We start from the raw sequence: 23,205 nt of genomic DNA, 5'->3' as shown, positions 1-23,205 counted from the left end.
TAATTACCAGATGTTTTTAACACTAATGAAACATTAATAAATGACTGAGGCATGTTGTCTGGTAATGGAACATTAACCAGTGAACCAAGCCAGCACATGGGCCAGGACTGCAGCTGGCAAGGCAGAGGCAGAGGCAGGGCTGCACAGGACTGAGATCTACTCTGATAAAGCCCCTGCATGGTTAAAACCACAGAAAGTGCCTGCTGGAAGCTGGCTTTGAAGAGCCAGGGTTGTGGCTTCTTCACATCCATCCTTCCTTCCACCCATCCATCCATCCATCCATCCATCCATCTATCCATCCATCCATCCATCTATCCATCCATCCATCCATCCATCCATATTCCAAATGGAAAGACAGTGTTGGGGCATTTTGTTAAAAAGACTATTTTTCCCCCTTGGATGAGCTGCAGCTCGATGACATCTCTGCTTTGGTTGGTGTTCACAAGCAAAGCACATGGGGAGAGGCCAGACCCCGACACAGTGTGCTTTGCTGCACTCATTGCCCCTGTGCCATGTTCCTGTGAGCTCTGCCCTGATGGAAGTTTAATTCAGAGCATCTGGGCCAGTGGCATTTTCCTAATGTGAAATTATTAATCAGACAAGGAAAGTGCATTAATTGGGACTACGTGCCACCTCCAGCCTCTGCTCTGCAGTGGGGCAAAGGCACTTCTCCATCCTTCTGCCTGCCCCAATGGTGTCAGGGTCTGGTAGGATTTTGGGGACATATGGGGATCCCCAAGGGCCCGTGAATAGACACATGTGGCACAGGGTGGTGACAACCATCCCCTTTACATGACATGGTATTTCCAGGGGTAAGCATCCCCCTTGCACCTTCTCAGGGTGCCCTAAAGGCCAGTTTTGGAGTGCCCCATCTCTCTGTGGGGATAACACCTTATGCTCAGTCTCTGTATCCCCCTCATTGCGCTCCCCACATCCCCCCCTGTCAAAGCCAGCCCCACAAACAGGAGCAGGGCAACCAAACCCACACACTCCAGATAAGAAGGAAAATAACACCCAGAGCTGCTACACATCATGAAATGATCATTTAATGAAGACGGTCTCTCCTGGTGCATGTGTGTGTGTGTGCGTGTGTGCGTTGTCTCTGTGTGAGCTTATTTTTATCCCCTCTATTTTTTTTGATTCTTTTTTTCTGTTTTTTTATATATATACATCTATAAAAAATTCAAATACAGCATGTCAACAGTGGGAATACTCGGACGTACGGTATTAAATACTGCGCTTGGGTCCAGGCAGGGGCGAGAGGTGTCTTTACAAAACAGGTCTTGGGGCAGGATGGAGAGCAGAGCAGGCACAGGGGCAGCTGGGGACAGCAGGGGACAGCGGGGGACAAGTCTGCAGGGCTCCAGCTCTAAAGGCAACAGCAGAGCTATGCTGCTTTTGTTGGGGAGTGAGACAAATATGTCAGCGGGGAGATTCCCTGTATCCAATGTGGTCAAAAGTTTGGTGGTGATGTGGGTTTGAGGGTGGCGAAGGCTCCTGCAGGGGTCTGGGTAGGGAAGGGGGAGCCAGAGGGGCAGCTCCAGGCGCTCAGCAAGGGTCAGGGGGGTTTTATTGGTATTTAATTTCCTCTTTTTTTACCATAATTTCCTCTTTTTTCCCATAATTTCCTCTTTTTTCCCATAATTTCATATTTTTTCCCCATTAAAACCCTGCCAGCTCCCTGCTCCCAACCACACTTGTGGAAGCCACCAGTTCTTCCCTCCATCATCCATCCCCTCCGAGGAGACCAAGACCCCTCTCCAACCCATTCCCCCCTTCATCTTCACCATGCGGTCACGAGCTCGGGGAAGCAAGTCCGGTCCTTGGAGGGACCCCCTTCTTCTCTGAGGGGGGGTCCACAGCTGGGAGCATCATTCCCCTCACCACCCCCCCCATTTTCATATCCCCTTTTCTCCGTGCGCCGTCACGTTCCCTGTCACCGGGGTGGGTGCCGGGGTGCCGGGCACGTCTTTGGCGTGGGGGGGGTTAGCTGTATGAGCGGGGTCCTCAGCTGCAGCACGGTGACCAGGCTCGCTTTGTCTTGCTTGGGAAAAGGGGCATGGGGACTGGTGGGGGGGACAACGGGGACAAGTGCGTCTCCTCGCTCCGGGCTCGAGAGGATTTTGTGGCTCCCCATGGGATGGCAGCAGCTCTGTCCTCATCCGAAGCGATGGCAAGAAGCGTGATACGTCCTCAACGTGTGCAAAATCGAAGAGATAAAGAGACTCAACCCAGGGAAGGGGTAGCGAGGCGCGGGTGGCAGCGGTGGTGGGTGGTGGGAAGGCGTCTTCTGCGCTGGGATGCGATGGACAGACAGATGAGGATCTGCAAGAGGAAGGAGAGGGGTCACTGCTCTGTGCTTGGACATGCCTGGTCAATAAGGGGACATTCCAAGGAGGATTTTGACTCTTTCCACAGGGAAATTCACCCCTTACCTGAACCAGGTGCCCAAATGCATCAACTCCATCTCTTCCTCACAGGGATGGACCCTGCCCATCCACTCTAGGCTGTGTTTTCTCCCCTTTCCCATTGCCACTGCTAGCGTGGAAGGGACACAGCCAAGGAGGAGCATAGGACCCTGTGCACATAGGAGCTGCCTCGCAACGTCTCCTCCTTGGGCACTGAAGGATGGGTGGCACATCCATTATCCCACAAAGGGACACAAAGGACCAATCCTCCAGTCTTAGGGCAGTGTGGGTACAGTGAAAAGGGATGGGTAGACACCCATGGAACATCAGCCCAGGCCCAGAGAGGAGCAGGTACTGAGGAGGTAGCTGGTCTCTTCTCCCAAATAACAAGTGATGGGACAAGAGGGAACGGCCTCAAGCTGCACCAGGGGAGGCTTAGGTTGGAGATAAGGAACAGCTTCTCCATGAAAAGGGTGTTCAGGTGTTGGAACAGGCTGCCCAGGGCAGTGTTGGAGCAACCATCCCTGCAAGTGTTCACAAACAGTCTAAATGAGGCCCTCAATGAGGCCCTCAATGACATGGTTCAGTGGGGGACTTGGCAACATAAGGTGAGGGTTGGACTTAATGATCTCAAAGGAGTTTTCCAACCTAGCTGATTCTATGATTCTATTCTGGGGCTCTCCAGGCTGCCAGCTCATCCGAAGCCAAAACAAGGACTTTTTGAGATGCATCTTTGGGTTTTCTGATCTTGGACAGTTTTCCCTCTGTCACTGCACAAAAGGCTTAGATTTCCATGTGGTTTCTTGGCCTCTTAACACCATCAGTGGGGAGGGAAGAGGGCTGCTGAGAATGAGACATGAAAGGCTGATCCCTCTACAGGCTTTGTGGATAATGCTTGGAAAGCCATTACTGAGATCTCCTCCAGAACACACAATCTGGAAAAGCAGCCAGGTTGGGTATATTTAAAATGAAACTGCAAGAAAACCCCCAAATGGCTCATTCCCAATGCCCTTCACACACATCCCATTCCCAGCCACGCTGGAGTCCCTGGAGTCCCCATATCCCTGCACCCACATCCCATCTGTTACGCCCATGGTTTGGGTAATACTCACTAAATAAAGAGGATGCTATAGGCAGCCAAGACAAGTCCAGCTGTCCAACACACTGCCACGGCTCCGCTGCCCACCACGGCCCCCTTGTCACAGATCTTGGTGGTGGGGGGTGGCATGAAAGAGGAGGTGCTAGTGCTTGTTGTCTCTGCAAGGAGTGAAAGAGGATGGTGAGAGGAATTGGGGTACCCGGTGATGTGTCCCATAGGGTCAGCCCCACTTCACTGCTACTGAGGACATGGCACTGTCCTGTCCCCAGATTGCCCCCCTCACTGCTGTGTTGTACTAGGGCTGAGCTGGGGGACTGGGATGAAGAGCCAGGGGATGGTGTGGTCCATGAGACTTTCCCTGCTCTGACACTGGACCGGAGATGCTTGCACCACCAAGCAGAGCTGAGCATCCCTCCCAGCCTCATCCTGACCAGCCAGACTGCTCTGTGCATCAGCTCAGCAGGGATTTGGCTCAGAAATGCTGGTGACATGGATACAAGCACTCAGTAGAGAGCATCCCTGGCCCAGAGAACATCCCAGACATGGCTGTGACGGCTGGGCTGGCTCATGGGGCTTGTTCTCCTCCGTACAGGACCAGATGGGCTGTCTGTCCCTACAGAAGGCTGCATGGTTGCAGGGAGAGCTTGAGGGGTCAGTCAGCCTGAGGCACCTTTGGTCACATCCAGCAGGTCCCAGTGTCCCCTCCAGACAACCTGGGGTGGATGATGAGGCCACAGGGATCTGTCTCAGCGTCTTTCAGACCCCACTGAAATGTCATGGTGAGGCTCAGCCTTAGGGCTGGGGTATCCCACATACAGGGACACACATGTGAGGGACATGACAAGCAGAGAGCAGGCAAGTGCTGTTGTAAGTGGTGTTTGCATCAAGCATGATGCAGGTGGGTACAGAAGCAAACCCCACACCCTCACCCTAGCAGTGCTGCATGGTGTACCTGCACTTCTTGTGGGGTTTTACCCCCACAGGGATGAAGGGCTGCAAATCCCTGCTGCTGCCTGAACCCACAGGTGCCCTATTGGGTGCTGGTTTGGCAGGTGGGGGTATCTCCATGCAGGAGGCACCTCCATCCAGGTCTTGCAAGTACCACATCCCCAGGCAGTGAGCACTGCCAGGGCCCTCAGAGGTTCATGCATGTCAGGCTTGCACACATGTCTGTGTTAGAGCTTGGAGGATGGGGACACTGAGCATCCTCCATCCCCACATGCACATCTGTCCACCTCACATCTGCAGTGCTGACTAGAAGCACTGCTCACCCCTGCCCCACTGATGGTGCCAGCCAGGGGAACTGGTGCAGGGTCCAACCCCAGCCCTTCTGGGAAACGGAGGGCTGATAACACCCATTTGGACCCAGTCCCAGCTCTTTCCTAGAAACAGAGGCTTGTTAACTTTGTGGCTTTTATTTCGAATTGGCATCGCTCCGAGCTATTGTGCGGGGTCGGAGGTGTGGAGGGGGTAGGACTGGAAAGGGAGGGATGGAGGCCTCAGGGAATGATAATAATAGCAATAATAACAATAATCATAACCATCATCATCATCATCATCAAACTAATGTGATACCCCAAGTAACCTGGTGAGAAGGATACCAGGACCAAGTAACCTGGGACACTCAAGTCACAGTTGCACCTACTGCCAGGGCCATGGGTATGGGGCAAAGTGTAGGGTAAAGGGCTGCATTCCCCTTAGGTGCTGGGGGATCTCCTTGGCTGGGGATGGAACATGCATAGAGCCAGACAAGGAGGACCCTCAGCCAGGGCTCATGGGTACCCCTGCTGTGGGCACAGCCTGTTTGCATTGGGAAGGGGGCTCTTACCTGTGATCTGCGCCTCCGTGGTGAGGTGCTTGGGCTCCTCTGTCCATGGGGTGGCATGGACAGCCACGCTCCAGTCACTCCACGTGCCAATGTCGTTGTCTTTAGCTGCCACTTGGATGATGTACTCCTTGCCAGCATAGGCATCCGTGATGGTGTGCGATGTCCCGTCCGACAGCTCAACCTGCGGGCAGCAAGGTGGTCAGAGGGAACCCCGTGTACAGGGAGGTGTGAGAGGATCAACAAGTTTAGCTCGGCTAGAGGATGACAATGACACTTTCATGGCACTTTGGGAAGTGCTACAGGGCTTGGGGCCGAGGCATGAGCCCAGGACAGGGCTGCAAGGGGAGAACTTCCCAGTGGCAGCCAAGCTAAAGGTCTGGTGAGACCCCATCCTGCTCCCAAACTTGAGCTGCTGGAGCAGAGAGACTTCCTCTAGAGGTCACCAGAACCCAGCAGATGCTTGGGCAGGCTCTGCTTGGACATGGTGTGGCTGGGTGCTGGAGCTGCTGGCTGGGGTGAATGCACATGCCTTCTGGGCATCACTACCAGGGCTGCGATGAGTCTTGCCCAACCAGCCACCCTGCTCCCATGCCTGCTGGCATCCCACTGGCTCAGTCTGCATCCCTCTGGCTGTGCCCTTGGATAAGGATCAAGCCGTGACTAGATGTCTTTCCTAGCAAAATTCCCTCTGTCCCATTGTCTTTGCTGCCATGGGAGGTTGTCCTGTTCTTGGGGTGCATCTGCTGCAATGGGACACAACCCAGGTTGTGTCCACACCTTCCAGGGATCTCTAGATCCAGTCTCTGAGGCTGAAGACCAGCATGATGCCAGCTTCATTCCTTGCTGTGGTGCCTGTGTCCCCATACGGGGACATGGAGCACCCATTGTCCTTCCCTGTGCCTTGTCTAACACAAATCACCTTCTCTCCAGACACATGTGGGTCATAAAGATGCTGGAGGGATGAGGGATGGTGCAAGTCTGATGTAGTCCATCTACATGTGCTGATGCTCAGCCAGGGGCTGAAGCTCAGGCAGAACAAGTGGTACCTCATGGATGGGGGGAACTTCATGGCATAATTCATATGGGTTGTCCACGTTTCCACAGCCACCCAGGAGATGGCCAGGTATTGGGATCGCCAATAGCTGAGTTTCATTAAGAACTCAGTTCAGTGACAGGACCAAGAAGGAGCCAAAACCTTCTGCCTGGTCCCAAAGCCCAAAGACAGAAATGCTGCATCATTGGGGTGCCCAGAGTGCCTGGGCCAATGCAGCTGAGAGATGAAACTGCCCCAGCACTGCAGCTTTACACACACAGGGGTAAGTGCTGGCCTGGCCAGTGAGCTTCGTGGTTAATCTCATCACCATGCTGCTTGCAGTGGTACCTGAAAAGCAGGAGAGCACCCTGCAAAAGACCCATCCCTTTTCCAGCTCTCCCAGTACAACATGTGCAACACCCAGCACAGATATGATCCCTTTGGCATAAAAACTGCAGCACCCCATGCCTTCTACAGTCACTCTTGGGAATCCCTACCAGGGATGCTCTCCTGATCCAGGTGAGAGCCATTCCTTCCCTATTCCCCCTCAACAGCAGGACCCTTGGGCTCTGAGCTCCCAACTGCTCATGCTGCCCAGCACATGGCAAGAGCCCCACATCTGGAGCACATCTGGGGGCAGGCCTGGCTGGTGTGTCCCCTTAGCCATAAGGAGCAAAGGGCCTCCTGCTGCCTGCAAGGCATGAAGTTGCTACCAAACCTTGTCAGGGGAGCTTCATGGAGAAAGGTGTGTGTCCATCACATCCCTGCAGATTCGAGGTCTGGATGAGGAAAGGCCATGTCCTGCCTCCCCTTGCACAAGCAATGCGGGGCTGACACCCACTTAGTTGGTAGGATGCAAACAGGGATTCACTGCAGGGCTTGTGCCAAGCTGAGGTGTGCCTAAGCCCTAAACCACCATTAACCAAAGTGCTGGGACAACTGGTACCTGAGTCCATCCCTACCATCCACGGGACAGCTTCCCGCTGTGCCATGAGTCTCACCATTGGGTCTGATCCATTGCCAGCTACTTGGGATATTCACCGGTGGGTCTGAGGCCAGAGCCTGGTATGGGGGCAGATGAGCTCAGTGGGGCTCTGTGGAGGTATCCCTGAGTTTCCAGCACAACACAGAGGCTGAGAGCCAGCCCAGGAGTCACAGGCACTGTGTCTTGTCCAGATAGTGGTATCAGGCTTAAAGCAGTCCTGTTTAGCTGCTCATAGCTCCGCAGCACAGCCTATATAATGGGGGTGGCTGCTTGCATCCCAGGCTGGGCACAGCCAGTCCTGCAGGAAAAGTGTTTTGGACCATTTCACTTATGGAATAGGTGAGAATGGAAATCCTATGAGGTCTGGGCAGAAGGGAGGATGGGGAAAAGAAGGTGAAAAAATGCCAGTCCCTCCTGCAGGACACAGCTATGCATCTTACAGCCTCTGGGGACCCATCCTGCCAACCCCACCAAACTCCATCCCTTCTCAGCCTAGGACCAAAGCCAGAGCTGGATCAGGGTCCTCGGTGGTGATGGGCTCTTGGTACCCACTGCTGCACCCAGCAGAGTTGAGACAACTTCTGCAGCTTCTTCTCATAGGGGCACAACTTCATGGCCCAGGTCCCCAGGTTAGGGTGGGCAGGACAGGAGCCTTGTGGCACAGTGAGGATGTCCCTGCCACCCAGACCATGGGATTGATGCCTCTGCCACCAGCTCTGGTCACTGGCACAGTGAGATGGGACCCACGTACAGCATTGTGCATGTCACACAGCAGGGACTCCTCTGGATGGGGTGTTTGGTGGCATCCACCAGTATGGATGGTGATGCTAAAGTGATCAAGCTTAATTAATTCCTCATGACAAAGCAAATGAAACCTTACTGAGTATGCTGCCATGTCCCTGTAAGCCTGTTCCTCCCAGCTTGTCCTGCACTGGGCCAGGGGTGCTTTGGAGCCAGGGAATAAACACAGGGCTCGAAAGGATGCTGGGTTTATCCAGCTGATGTTTGTCTCTCTCAAGGTTTTCCAGCATGCTCCAAGCCCTTCTGGCTGCTGCCTGAGCCCCAACAGCAGGCAGGTTGCAGGCAGGTCAGCCACAATGGGGTCCCAATGACCTGGCCAGGCTGCTGCTCCATCCCATAGAGCCCTCCCGGCTGAACATTTCCTCTTGGGAGCAATTCCTACCTCTCCCAGGCTGCAGCCAGCCTGCATCTGAGTGTGATGCAGATGGGGGGGGTGCATGCACAATGGGTTCAAGGCTGTGCCTTGCATGCTTTGGGGGGGAAATGCTCCCCCATGGCCCAGTCTGGAGGAGCTGGAGGACCCTTCTTGTAGGCCCTTGGAGGATGCTGCCCTAAGCAACTCCATAGCCAACAGACAAAAGGGAAGGCAGAAAAGACACCATCCACCTCTCCCCACACACATGACCTCTGCATGCAACACTTCTGAGCTGGGCAGTGTGGGGGGCACATCCAATGTCTGCCATGGTGGGTGAGGAAGTCCCTGTGTGGGTGCCCATGGCTCAGCAGCAGAGGGGAAAGCACAAGGGGACCAGGTCCAACTGGACACAGACAGGGAGAGCGGGACACACACACACACAGAGTGGGGAGGTCGTGGAGGGACAGATGGACACACAGCATCAAAGGCAGAGGGAGAAATTCCTTAATCCGCGTCCCTGCCACACAGAGACAAAAGTTGGAGGAAGGCTGTGCATGGTAATGTCTGTGGCCGGGGGGGTCTGCGTGTCTCTGGCTGCCTTTGTGCACCTGCCAGAAGTCACTGTGGCTGGCTGTGAAGGGCTGCCCAGATTAATGAGGGATCAGCAGCCAGTGCAGGGCAGAGACATTAGCATTGCAAAAATAAAGGAAAGAAAACCCAAAAAAAGGAAAAGGGGGAAAAAGAAAAAGAGAGAGAAATGGGAAAAAAAAACCCAAACCCTTGAACCCAGGAATTCAGCTGACAGCTTGGGCTGGGATCCCATTCCCTGCCGTGGCCACACCAGCCTGCTTGGGATAACAGAGATGCTGAGGGATAGACTATGCTCACCCACAGCCACATTGATGGGATGGAGACATAAACCCAAGGCAGGTGGAGGGGAGGATTTCCCAGTATTTGCCTTTCCCCCTGTCCATGCTGCCCTGTACATGTGCTGGAGCCCTGGGGACATCCACATGAGCCTTCCACACCACACACCCCAACAGGGGACATCCATGTGTGCCCTCATCCCACTCCCTGCCCTGACTGGAGTCACGGCCTCACAGTGCTCGGCACAGCAGGAGTTAAGGAATCCTTTCCCCCCTCCGTGTTCCCCCTTTGCTCCTGCTGCCCCCAGCCCACCCTGCCAGGGTGCCCCGGCAGTAAAAAAGGTCACTGTGCTCTGTTCCCACCCCGGCTCTGCTCATGGTCTGGAGTGACCAGGTAGCAATTACATGTGATGCACAGGCAGGTCTGAAGCCCAGATGGCCTTTGGAAGGGGATGGGGGGGAAGAAACCCTCAACCCTCCCTGCCCTACCAGCTGGGCTGGGGACTGGTGCGTGTTGAAAGGAGGCGGAGGGGAAGAAGGGGGGATCAGATGCCTCCTCCTCTGCATCCCACATGAAAATGTGTTTGCCGGCTCCCCCATGGCGGCTGTGGCTCTGCTTTCCATTCCTTGACACCTCCAGCTCCCAGTGTGGGAAGGGGGTGCTCCACTGTTGGGAAGCTGAAAGTGCAGGGATGGGGAGCTGGCACCCTTCAATCCCATGGCAGGGATGCACCACTGCTGTGAATTCCAGGACAGACACCAAACTGGTGTTGTATTGACAGACACTGGTGTTGTATCAATCCCGGATGAGCCTGCCTCCCCCAGAATAAAAGGAGCACCCCAACTATTGTAGGGTGAAGCTGACCTGCTCATACAGCCTGTGACACAGCAAGTGGAAGAACATGGAATAAAACCCCTTGTAGGAACACAGCCTGAGTCTGCCATGCATTGCATGTCCTCACAGCCTCCTCCATCTATGGATGCTCCCCAAGTTATCCTGGATAATGGAGGAAATGGGAGTGAGAGTTGAATAGGGCTCAGTTTCAGAGCCTCTTTTCCCTGTAACAAAAGGCCAGATCCTGCCACTTGGCTGCAATGAGTTTTGCAGGGACTCATGCTACACAAGTAGCTGATGGTTCAGGTGCCTTCAGTCCCTGCTATTGCAGAGGGATCCAAGCAGGCTCTTACCTGCCCAGGTGGGAACCAAGAGCAGCAGTAACCCGCAGGCAAGCCACCGTGCCACTGGGGAGTGCAGGGGGGTCACTGCAAACAGCCACTGCAGGAATGAAATGTTTTGCTTTTCCCCTTTCAAAGCCATGTCTGGAGAGCAAATAGGTCTGACATTCATTAGTAATAAACCACCCCCCAAATGCCACCTCCTTCCGCAGCATTGCAGCAATCAGCTGGGCTAATCCCAGATGGAACTTCGTGCTCTGAGTCTGGGATAACTGAAAGGCTGGGAAAAGGGAATGATGTCCCCCTTATTGTCTGCCAGCAGTGGAGCCCAGCAGGGTCTGGGATGCTGTCCTTGCTGTCACCCTCCAGAGAAGGGCTGCTGTCTGCTGCTGTGCATAGCTCAGCCCTACTGCTGGTCTGGGAGGATGAGTGTCACACCAGGTGCGGCTGAACGGCTCCCTTCTGGCTTAAAATAAAGAGCATCTTTGAAAGCAGCACTGTAAGGTTGTTGATAATGAGACTCTTCCTCCGGATGCACTGAACCCTCCTGCCAAGTGACTACTGGCAGAGCTCACTTTTGCTTGCGGCTGTGGGGAAGATGGGATCAGGGATGTTCAGGGTGCTCAGCACCAGCTATAACCCTGCTCAGCGCTGTACTTGCTGCCCACAGATGCATTTACTATGCTGATGCATGGGGTGAAATCAGATGTGTGCAGCTTGCGTGTGGGTATCGTGGGGGCTTGGTCTGAGTGTCGGAAGGGGATGCTTAGCTCACTGCCTCCATCCTACCTGTGTGAGCATACAGGCACAGGGTGAGTGCATGAGTGCTCTGCTGCTCCAATGCCACCTCTATGTCTGCCTTTGGAGACCTGATCCTGCTGGATTCTCAGTGCTTTTAGGTTCCCAAGGGGGCTGAGAGCACCCAGATAGTGACCACCAAGGATCCCGAGCCTGGCTCTATCTCCAGGGGAATGGAAAAGTGATTCCTGAGCATTTCCCACCTCTATCCTCCTCCAAGGCTCCAGCCCTGCCTGTCCCACACCAAGCATCACTATTACATCCTCAACACTTTGCTCCCACCTATTAGCTCTTTTTTCTCCCCTTCTTTTTTAATCACTGACTTTGCAGCCGGGAGGGAAAGGGAGAGAAGTGCCGCAATAAAAGCTGCCATCCGTGAAGCTCTAACCCAGCTCTCTCAGGGTGACCTCCCTGCCAAGGTTGCCTTGCAAAGGGGGGAGCACAGGCAAAGAGACAGAGGCATGGGGGGGATGCAGATGGGTGCGAAGAAGCGCGCCTGCTGCAAAGTGACATTGCTGCTGTGCCAGCAGTGGCACTAATTGCTTTCTCCAGCTCCATCCCTCCCTGTCGCAGGGGGGATATACACCTTAGCACACACTTGCAGGTGGTTTTAGCCTGTGAGATTCACCTGTTTGACCCAAAGATGTTGCTTTGTGTTGGGAGATGAGCCTGAGCACATCCTGGCAGCTGCCCTGACATGTGAGTGATGTTGGTCAGCTCAGATATCCGTGCCCTTCTTACACCAATGAACTTAACCACTAAGTATTTGGCAATACCCACTAATTGCCCATTCCTATCCCGAAATCCCCATTATTTGGCTGGATCAGAGCTGGCACAGATACCTGCATTGGGAACTCTGTGCCAGGTCTCCTAAAATCCTGAAGTGCTGAAAACCCCTCTGACCCTAAAGAGGGACATTCCTACATTTTGCAAGTGCTCACAGACATGGCTCTAATGCTTCCAAAACAGAAGAGGAAGGAGAGAACCCAACCACATTATTAGCTTTAAATATCTCATGACCTTTTACTGCAAATCTCGAGATCTGAGGCGCAGCTCTCCTCATGGTTCGTTAACATTTCATGTTGTCAGCACGGCCAATGGGTTCAATTAGGCTTTGTGACGGCATCTGCAAGCTGCTGGCAAGCCACTGGAGGAAATCCTCTCTCGGCCTGCTCACCAGCTCTGACACTGCTTAAGGAATACCTTCTGAGCCCTGCCATATTCCAAGGATGTGCACCGAGCTGGTCAGTGCTCAGTGCATGAGATCCCCCCTTAAAAAACATGGGAAAAGTGGAGATCCTGCTCCAACAAACACCATGGGGTGGGAGGAAATTGGGTTCAAGGCCTGCCCTGGGCTCCCCAAAGATGGTCAGGATGGTGCCTGGCCACCAGCTTGCATTTAGGAGTGAGCACACAGACGTGCTTGCAGGGAGATCGCATGTGTGAGCGTGGCGATTGCTGCTGTTGTGAGTTAACTGAAGGAGCCTGTAAAACCAGAAACAGGCTATTAGCAATCCATTAGGAAAGGGTATCCAGTTCCAGCCTAGGTAAGCCATTAGAGGAACATCTGAGAGCATTAGGAGAGCTCGCTTGGGGCCAGGATGGGGCTATAAAACTGAAGAGGAAACCACGCTAATCTGGCTTGAATTACAAACTTAAAAGCAGGAGAAAAATAAAGGATACCCTAAACATTTAATGTTTTATATTTAGGAGACAGAAGGGGAGATTCTGCCAAAAGGAGAGAATAAAAAACCTGTTTAGGCTACAAATATCCCATCTTTTTTTCTGGCAGCAGAGAAACCACCAGCCCCTATTCCAGAAAGGGAGAAGAATGACTTTAAAGTTGCTTGAGTTTCAGAGTGAGTTCTGTGCTGGTGGAGTGGAGTCATGATGTGACATGATGTGACACGGCTGCATCCTGAACAGCCAGGAAATGGCCTTGCCCAGGTTCAAGAGAGCTGATGCTGCAAAGCTCCTTGATAGTGCAAGGAGCATCCAGCACATGCCCCACCGCATGCTCACGTGGAAACTCATCATCATCATCTCTCCATGATAATGGGAACACATCATCATAATTCCCACAGCAAACTGCAACATGAGAGATGCTAAGTGGCCTGAAGCAGAGCAGTGCTGCTGAGCAAGGGAAAGGGGCTGCAAATGGCACACTGGGGCTCAGACCCACCTTTGCAAAGTGCTGGGAAAGGAATTAAGGTGTCTCCATGGTTCTGGGTCATCCCCAAATATTGCTTGATGAGGGGAATGCCTGGGCCAAGCATCTCCTGTCTCTCCCTGTGGGGAGAGACTAGATTTATGGCTAGCTTGCATAGTGATGGCCCTGATAAGATCCACCTCTCCCGCCATGCATGGCTTCATCTTCTGGTGCCAAGCCCTGGCATTATTAAAATCCTGAAAGAAAGAGCCTGGGAGAAAGCAGACGCTGATTGAATCAGGCCGTACGGTATTCGACAGCTCGACATCCATCTGATCCTATTAGTGCTCATTCAGTCCTGCCTGCCGAGGTGCTGTGCATAAATCAGACCCTGCAAAGATAATGGGAGGTGGAAGGGTGAAAGGGGAGCTGCTTCTTCTGACAAGAAACACCACGTGTGATCGGGGCCTGCATTGATATTGCTGCCTGTGGGCAGTCTCTGGTGCTTCCTTGTGGGTTTGCTCCCATAGGGATGCTGAGCTTCCCATGGGGCTGCCAAGAGGGTGGCAGAGGATGCTTAAAACCAAGCCACAAAGGGTTGCCATGAGGAGGCAGGGATGGTGCTTATCCCTGGGGACATTGGGCACACAGGATGTGCCAGAGCATGAGGTTACCCCGCTCCTCTTGGCTGCTGGTGGAGACTTCTCCCAAGCTGCCCCATTGCCAAAAACCATATTGTGTGCAATGGCTTTTCCATGCCAGCAGCTGCAGGGGACAGCACAAGCCTGTGGCAGGACACCTTCAGCTCAGCAAGAATTAAGTCACCCTTCATGCAAGTGTGATGTGCATGATCACTGCATCCTTTCTCAGGGCACTTGTCCCTTCCAGGAGAGACCCAACACTGCCACCACAGGACGAGCTGGCTTGGCCCTACCAAACCACATCCCTCCCTTTCCTTTATGGATATGAGGGAATGAGGACACTCCCAAAGATGCCACCAAGCAATAGGTCAGGTAAAGCAGAGCTCTTGGGGATGCTCCCAGCACGCTGACATTGGCAGGGTTCATTTCTGGTTGCAAAGCCCTGCATTAGGCTGAGCATAGCAGGGGGGTCTGGGGTCGGAGCAGCTCTGTCTGCTGCATTGCTGCGATCCCCTGGTGTTTGGGAGCTGATTGAATTAGGCTTCGCAAATAATTCATCTGATGAATAGTGGCAGTTTTCCTCAAATCATCCACAAATCAGATTTTTCATTACCCAGCCGGCGGGGCAGAGAGTCAGGAAACAAGGCTGGTACCTCACTCGATGGATGTTTGCGCTTGCTCACCAAGCAGATTATTCCCCAAGCGCACTTCTCCATCAGGCAGTGACAGGGAACACGTCTCTTGGAAGGGAATATATTGATTCAAAGCAGCACCCATGACTGTTGTGCCCTCATGAGATGAAGCTTTCACAGCCCTCCTTGCACACACCATGAGACTGGCACCTTGAGCTCTCTCAGGGTATCTTTAAATAGGAGAAATCAAGTTTCTACTGCCCTAGACCTGCATTTTCTGGGCAGGGTGGACCCTCAAGTGGCACCACCAGCACCTCTATGCGTTTCCCAGCATTGCTGCCTGCCTGAGAGCACTGATGGAGATGCCACATCATCCCCTCAGAGGCCTGACCCTGCAAATATGATACCTAATAGGCAGCGATGGAGGGACCGAGCACCCTAAGGGTGTTGAGCAGGAGGCAGCTCACTGGCTTTCCCACCATTTTTGGGTGCAAACCCTTGCATTTGCAATGTGCTTGGCTGGATCAGGCTGTAGCAGGAGGAAAACATCAGCTATTTCCAAAACAACATCACACCTCGGAAAAAATGATGTTGTGTTTGGTGTTTCCCTTATAACAGAAGGGGAAAGAGAAAAGCAGGAGAACTCTCTGCCTACCCTTCTTTGATTTTCCAGTATCTAAAATGATTCCAGCACCTGAAGGGGGGCCTACAAGAGATATGGAGAAGGACACTTTACGAAGGCATATATGGATAGGACAAGGGGGAACAGCTTTAAATTGGCAGAGGGGAGATTTAGATTAGAAGGAAGAAATTCTTCACTATGAGAGTGGGAAGACACTGGAAGAGGCTGCCCAGAGAAGCTGCGGATGCCCTGTGATTTTCAAGAGCCATCAGCAAATACTTCAATCTGAAGCACAACCTGTGGAGCTGCCTCATCAAAACCCCCAACCAGCACATACAGAAGAAGTTGCTGAGCCACTGGCATCTTGCAGAGACAGGAGCAAACCCTCCTATCCCCTCTCTCAGCCATTTCTCTCCTGCCCAGCAGAAAACCCCACTTCAGTCCATGATACAGGTGAGCTCCTCCAAGGACTGGGTGCTGCCTCCTATTTGTCTTCTCATGGAAAACTGCTTTATCAAGGAAAGCACCTCATTAGCTTGTGACTGGCCCAGCTTGGTGCAGAGGGGATGCTGGATGAGCCATGCCAGCATAGCGACACCTCTCCTCGAGTGCCAGATTGCTTTCCTTCACAAGCTGAGCATGCAAGCAGCACACAGAGGGGAAATAAAAAGCCCATTTGTTATCTTCCTGCTGCTAACAAATGAAATCTGTCCTCTGGGCTGCCAAGGATTTCACTGACTATTTTTTTTCCTTTTTAAAGAAACAAGAAATAAAAGAAGTACAATATCACTGCGGCAGCCGCTCCGTGACGGTGCTCTGAGATACAGCGAGCGGTATTTTATCTTCAGTTCAAAATCTAAATGTGGCAGAGGCACATTTAAATGTGGTGACATTTATACTTTAAATGCCTTTTACATCTTGTTGGCAGGTTTTATACAGAACATATGTATGGAAAGTAGATAGGGGACGTGGATGAAAATGCAGTGCAGGGAGAGCCTGCAGAGGCATTTGTAGGTGGAATGTATGTTAAATATGGTGAGGAAGAGAGAAGGGAGGAGAAACAGAGAAGGAAAGGAAAAAGGTCTGTGTTGCCTGAGCAGTAAATAAACATTCTTTCTGGATCATGAACCACTTTTCCCAGTTCAATTTGTTCCCAACCACCATCTCCCCATGCTCCCTCCTGTCCCGGCCAGCTCACCATCCACTTACATGTTGCCACTGGTCCAGGATGAGGGGTCGATACCGCAAGAAGAACTTGAGTGGGAAAGACTCAGGGTCTGGCCATGATGAGGGGTTTTGCCATGACACCTCCAGCCTGCGAGGGTTATTGGGCACGGGTTTGGCCACCACGCTTTCCGGAGGGTCTGGTTTTACTGGAAGAGAAGAAGGTAAAGCTTTGTGCATGGCATCCTTTCTGAGACCCCTCAGCAGAGCTGACTGGATTTGCAATGCATACTTCCTAAGGAGAGCAGCCAACATGCAGATTATCCTTTCCCCCAAATAACTAGATGCTAATCTGCCTTTTTTTTGTCCAGGTCCTGGCTCAAAAGCAGAAGGAATCAGTGCTGGAAACACACAGGAATAACCTGGCCAGGGCACAGAGCATCCTGCCTCCCCAGCGATACTTGGGTCAGTGCAAGGAGCCCACCAAGCCCAAATCCTGCACTTCCTTCACATCTCCTGATTTCTGTGATTCTGACCCACATTCAAACCTGCTTATCTTGCAGTAACATGGTGTTTTGGCCCTTGGATTTAAGGCTGGGCTTTTGGGGATCTGAAGCATTTGGGGATTTGGCCCATCCTATTTGCCAAGGGTGAATGCAAATGTCAGCTTCCACCCCGGAGATATTCCTCAGCCCTGCTCTGCTTTGGGGACACAGGGATATTTTCTTGCTACCCAACCAGTATTTCAAGTGAATATTAATTGGCTGTGACCTATGCAGCATGCTTTGAAGTTGCAGCTACTTTTAGAGTGCTGGGAACAAATCACAGACAGGCTGTGATGAACGGCATTGCTTGTTGTAGAATGAGCCTTGCTCCCTTGCCAAGGGTTTGCTCAACTCCTGACAGCTCGAACTCCCAATCTGCAATAGAAAAGCTACAAAAAGACCAAGATTTGGGTACACCCACACTTCTCCTTTTTCCCATGGTCAGAAAGGGGTTGGGCACAAAGATCTGGATACACAGCTGTGCCTGGGGTAGAAGAGGGCTCTCTGTGCACTCTAAGAATAGTAATACATATGAGTCCTTATGTCCCAGAATGGCTCTTTTAACCCTCTCCAAAGTCCACATGTAGGCCAGTGGATCCCTCCTGGCTTGATGATCTCAGGATTGAGCAAGGATCCTCTGGTTCTGATCACCCCGAGCAGCTGATTGTGAAGGTGCCAACACCATAACCCACTCCCAAGCATGGAGGAGGGATGCTGCGGGCATGGGGAGCCCCTCTCTGTCTGGTGTATCTGCTGCATTGCACTGAGAGCCCTCCTCCTCCATGCTGACCCCCAGGTGGGAGGTGGTATCCACACAGGGCCTTCACCCTTAGGAGAGGAAGGAGGTACTGGTCATGAGTGAACTGTTCCTGTGCTAGACTCCCTGCCCTATGCATGAAGGGCATCTTTCACTCTTCTTCAAGCTGTATGGGACCAGTTACTGATGTGGGGCCAGTCTGCTGCAAATGGAGTTGTGTGAGGGCTGTCTGGTGCCATCTCTGTTCCAGAATGATGGTGGCATCACTGCAGTGTACTCAGGAAGATACCCTCCCTGCTTGCTCCTCTTAGGATAAATCAGCCTGTGATGCTTTCAAACCCACTTTCCTGGCTGTGGGTGATGCAGAGGGAGGACGATGCTGAAATGAAGACATGGCCCAACCGCCTTGGTTGGATCCAGAATTGGCCCTGTTTCCCCCAAGACATAGGCTATGACCATCTCCCTCTGCTCAGCCCTCCCTCTCAGCACCATGGCATATACCCTCCTCTAGTCCTTCTTCACTGTCACCTTCACCACCACCTCCCATTGCCTTTCCTCTGCCACAGTGGGTGCAAGGAGGGCTGCATAGCTTCCCCCATCCCCAAAGCACTCATAGGATCCCTGGAGTTTTGGGGACCAGCAGGGAGCAAGCAGCCATGGGCCTGACCATAGGTGCTTAGTGCTAGCTCCCAGCTCCCATTGATCCCTCTCTTTGGCAGCATGTGACAGAGTTTTCCATTTAAAGCCTCATCCTTGGCAGGAGGGATGACTTGCTGGGGCTGTGCTGTGCTGAGCTACTCCAGATGGCTGTGCAATTCCTCTGCTTGTTTCGCATCCCTGGGCTTGGGCTGGACATCAGCTTGCATCGACAGGGACTTGGAGTCCAAACATATACGGAAAAGTATAAATCCAGTGCTGGCTTGGCAGGCTTGGTTTGCAAACAAAAGTCTGCTTGGCTGAATGAATGCAGATGATGGCAAACTGTGGCTCTGCAGTGAGGAAGTGGAAGGAAAGCACTGGACTGTGAATGGATGTGATGGGATATTCCCTGGAGTAAAGCAGGGACCCTGGCCCTGCTTTCTTGGAATGCTTAAATGCGATTGTTCCTTTCAAGGCACAGCTTGAGCAGGAACAAGGGATGCCACTGTGGTGGGTAGTAGGAAAGCCAAATAAAACGTGCTCTAATGCTGAGGTGGGAGACACAAACCTGTTTTGCATGCATCCAACCCCAAGTCCCACTCCTGTGGGATACAGATAGCCCCTGGTGCACAGGAGAGAGCTGCCCTGGCTCCAAGTGAGCACCGTGTAGCCCTGCCATCAAACGGGGCTGTGTTCCTGGCTGCAGCAAGCCTTCAGACGGCACTGTGTGTTAATGGGAAAAGCAGCATTCCCAGCTACCTCCCAGCCACATCCCCAGCCCTGGAATTCCTGCCCAGGCTAGAAAGTGCAGCAGGGCAGGCCCCTCCAATAGCACAAAGCCAAAGCTATTCCTGCCACGTCCCTCCAAGGTGTAAGGTATGCAAGAGCCAGGAGAGGGAACTGCACTCCCAGCAGTGGTCCAATGAGGACAGACCTATGCCTCTTAGGACAGACCTCATTACACTGTGTTCATCATGGAAAATATCAAGGCTGGTCCAGCAAGGGCCAGATGAGGAGTGAGTGGAGATGGGCTGTGTTCAGGTCCCTGATTTCTATGTGACCTTGAAGGAATCCTTTGTCTTCCACAGACTCCCAGGTTCCTGTTCCACACATGGGGATGAGTGCTCCTCCTTTCCCAGCCTTTGTTTGCCTCCATTTAGCCTGCACATGGCAAGTCAGGGGCTGTCTGGCTGTATATCAGGCAGCATAATAGAGCCCTGTCCTCAGCGAGGGCCTGCAGGCAGTAACGTAATAAAAGCAGTAATAGTAATAATAATAATGGATGATGGGCATTAGGCTGAGTACTGGTTAAGCGGCTATAAAACCAGATGTAATATAATCCTGCAGAGCTGAGGGAGCATCAACAGACATTCCTGGGAAGAAGACTTGGCTGGGAGGCGACACGCAGCTCTTCCCACTTGGTTTTTGGTTGCCACATCCAAGTGAGGGCTTGGAGTGCCAGAAGAACAAGGTGGGAGGAATAACCTGAGGAGGAATAGCCCCATGCACAAGACAGGTTGAGGATGACCTGCTGGAAGGCAGCTCTGCAGAGAGGGACATGGGGGCCCTGGTGGACAACAAGCTGTCCATGAGCCAGCAATGTACCCTTATGGCCAAGAAGTCCAATGGTGTCCTGGCTGCATTGGGAAGAGCAGGCTGAACGAGGTGATCTTCTCCCTCTTCTCAATCCTGTTGAGGCCTCACCTGGAGCACTGCGTCCAGTTCTGGGCTTCCCAGTGCAAGAGAGACATGGAGCTCCTTGAGCACATCCAGCAAAGGGCTACAAAGATGGTTAAGGGGATGCAGCAGCATCTCTCTTATGAGGAAAGGATGAGGGAGTTGGGCCTGTTTAGTTTGGAGAAGACTGAGAGAAGATCTTAAAAATGCATACAAATACCTTAAGAGAAGGTATCAAAAGGATGGGGCCAGAATTTCCAGTGGTGCCCAGCAACAGGATAAGGGACATCGGGCACAAAGTGAAACACAGGAAGTTCCATCTGAATATGAGGAAGAACTCCATTACATTGAGGGTGGCAGAGCACAGTAACAGGCTGCCCAGAGATGTTGTGGGATCTCCTTCTCTGGACACATTCAAAACCTGCCCAGACACGATCCTGTGTAAACTGCATTAAATGGCTGTGCTATAGGTGGTGGAATAGATGATCCCTTCCAATTCCAAACATTCTGTGAAGAGCTGCAGAGAGAAGCTCTTCCTAAAGGCTCTGCATGCTAGTGGTTAACTGTGAGTCTTTAGCTATCCATCACCCTTGGCTGTGTTAGACACGTCTTGAAAGGAAGCCTGGGGTTCAGAAAGGCAGCTGAGACCCTGCAGCATGGAGGGGGCCCGTCACCCATCCCATCTCTCCAATGAGCACTAAAATGGATCCCTTGTGGCCATTAAATATCCCCTGGCATTTTCCATGAGCAGAGGGATATTAAACTCCATGTCTTAGCCAAATGTCAGTCTAAGTAATTTAATTCTGCCTCCCTAAGTAGTATGAATTGAACTGACCTTCTGCCTAGGCAACTGTATACCCGTGTTCAGAGACTCTGAATTTCATACAGACACAGGCATGTTTGTTCTTATGCAGCCCCTGTGAGATGCTCTGTGTCTTAATCACCCCAGAGCTGGAGCTGGGAGAAGCAAATGATATTCCCAAGGTCACACAAAAGATGGATGGCAGATCCGAGGATGGCACCCACACCTGCAAGGCCCTGTGCAAGGCTGCCTTACTCCTTTTAATGCTGTGCATCTTCCCCTGCTAGTTTGCCCTAGGCTCACATAAGAAGAAAAGCACTGAGGTGGGATGCTGGTGTTGCTTCATGGTGATGATGTCCCTGCTTTCCTGGAGGATGAATGTGAGAGCTACCTGGGCCTTGAGCTGAAACACAAGTGAGGAAGATGGGTTGTGTCCTGAGGGCCCACAGATGTTCCCATTCTGTCCCAGCCATTATGAGGAGATGGCAGGACAACTTCCAGGAGCAAGATGAGGAAAAAGGCAGCCTGGATCTCCTATCTATGAAAGGCAGAGTGCAGAGGGCTGGACAAGCTTTTCCAGTCATCACTGAAAGAGACAATACAGAGTGACCCCAATAGCCGGCATGGAATAACCATCAACATGGCATGGACTTGGGGCAGCAAAAGCTATCATCTGCCCCAACAGGGGATGAGATCAGGGCTTCACGCCTAGGGTTTAACCTCCATGCAGAAGGTGTGATGGTTTTCTCTAGGCTAAGGGGAAAGCACAAAGCAGGATCTGACATTCCCAACCCTGGGATTTTAGGAGAAGCATCGTGCAGTTGCTGTTTGACACCATCTCTCCATTTTAGAGGATTCTGCAACTGTCCGACACAGCAATCTTCCAATGGTACAATGGAATCCAATGGTGCAATGGCTTTGTCCTGAGCTGTAGGTTTTCCACACCCCCATCTACCAAACTTCCAACATGAGATTTCAGCCCAGCTGGTGCTGATAGAGATCCCCAGGGCACTGACTGGGTGCTAGATCCACACTGCTAAGGCACAGCCCTGGGTGTGCAGCTGCAAAGGAGGGAGCCAGAAGAGACACTGAAACACAGAAGCTTCTGTGAGCACAGCACACAACCTGGGGCACAACTGCATGGCAAAATACACTAACACAGTTCACTTGCTTTAATTGGAAACACGGACAGCATAAGGGGAAGCTCCGTTCAGGGTAGGTGGCTGTTGATCCGCAGCAGCTGAGTTCATCTGGTAAAGACTCTGCTAAGCCTGTCGACTGCTTGCTTGAACACTAAATCAGCACCGTGTCTATGCTTCTTATGCACAGTGGCTCTATCAAATCCCGAGGAGAATTTCATAGCTGCACAGAATTTTAAGGCCAGTAGATATTGAAGTGTTTATGGGAGCAGGCTGGCTCCATGGTGCAGGAAACAGCCTTCCTATCGGCACTGTCCCATCACCCCTTCTCCAAGTGCTATCCTGGAGGGTCTTAGACCATCTGCCATATGGTGCTGGAGGGTCTCACATCACATCACAACTGCTGGGACATGTCCAGGCACCCTGCATCCCTCCAGGCACTCTTGCAAGAGGCATCACTATTGCACCCATGCTAATGGCTGTCCTGGGGCAGTGCTGGCATCTCTCACCGCTCCTCTGACCTGGCCTGAGCTCAAACTGCTGGGATGGATCCGGCTTGTGCTGGTGCTGGGATGCCCGGGACTTGCAGCTGGGTGTGCTTCCCACAGGGGTTGCCCTTGTGTGCTGGATGGAGGACCAGATGTTTGGGAAGCCAGGCAGGGCATGGGTGGGATGCAGATGTTACAAGAGGATGCCCAGAACTCCTGCAGGAGGGAATGCAAGGAACTCAGAAAATGCAGCTTAATTGCTGTCCTGGGCCCTGCAGGCTGAAGGTTACCTTCATTTTTAAGGAGTGTATCTTCCACAAACACAGTAATTTCCATTTAAAGGCACCCAAGTGACTGAAACTCCACACTTCCCTGCTAAGCTCTTTGTCTTGTTACCAACTTCGGCAATGCACTGATGAACACAAGCTTCAGATACGGATCATGGCTGCAGGGACATGTCAGTAAAGTCCCTGCTCCAAACCAATTCCCCTGCTCTATTGAGGCACTTGTTTCTTGTTTTATGTTTTCCAGGATTTGGAGTAGAAAGGGAAAATCCGGGATGGCAGCTGAGCTCCTCTTCTTGCCCTCCGGCACTTCCAGC

The 23,205-nt window shown here is 52.4% G+C and overlaps 1 protein-coding gene across 3 annotated transcripts in view; it reads right to left on the bottom strand.

Moving 5' to 3' along the window:
* Positions 1-1,617: 1,617 nt before the first annotated feature.
* The window catches only part of CNTFR (ciliary neurotrophic factor receptor), a 204,577-nt gene continuing 182,989 nt past the window's right edge, over positions 1,618-23,205 (bottom strand). For 2 of the 3 annotated variants that reach the window (XM_034072898.1, XM_034072900.1), the window contains exons 7-9: positions 16,603-16,766; positions 5,336-5,516; positions 3,520-3,665 (exon numbers count right to left, since the gene is read on the bottom strand). In XM_034072898.1, coding sequence (XP_033928789.1) covers positions 3,520-3,665; positions 5,336-5,516; positions 16,603-16,766 — 491 coding nt within the window. Of the gene's footprint in view, positions 2,326-3,519; positions 3,666-5,335; positions 5,517-16,602; positions 16,767-23,205 lie in introns of those variants that run through there. The other variant, XM_034072899.1, reaches the window with a different exon arrangement.

The sequence above is a fragment of the Melopsittacus undulatus genome, chromosome Z (assembly GCF_012275295.1).
Source record: "Melopsittacus undulatus isolate bMelUnd1 chromosome Z, bMelUnd1.mat.Z, whole genome shotgun sequence".
Classification (NCBI taxonomy): domain Eukaryota; kingdom Metazoa; phylum Chordata; class Aves; order Psittaciformes; family Psittaculidae; genus Melopsittacus; species Melopsittacus undulatus.
The sequence above is the reverse complement of the archived record's forward strand: the minus strand, read 5'-3'. Positions and strand labels throughout refer to the sequence as shown.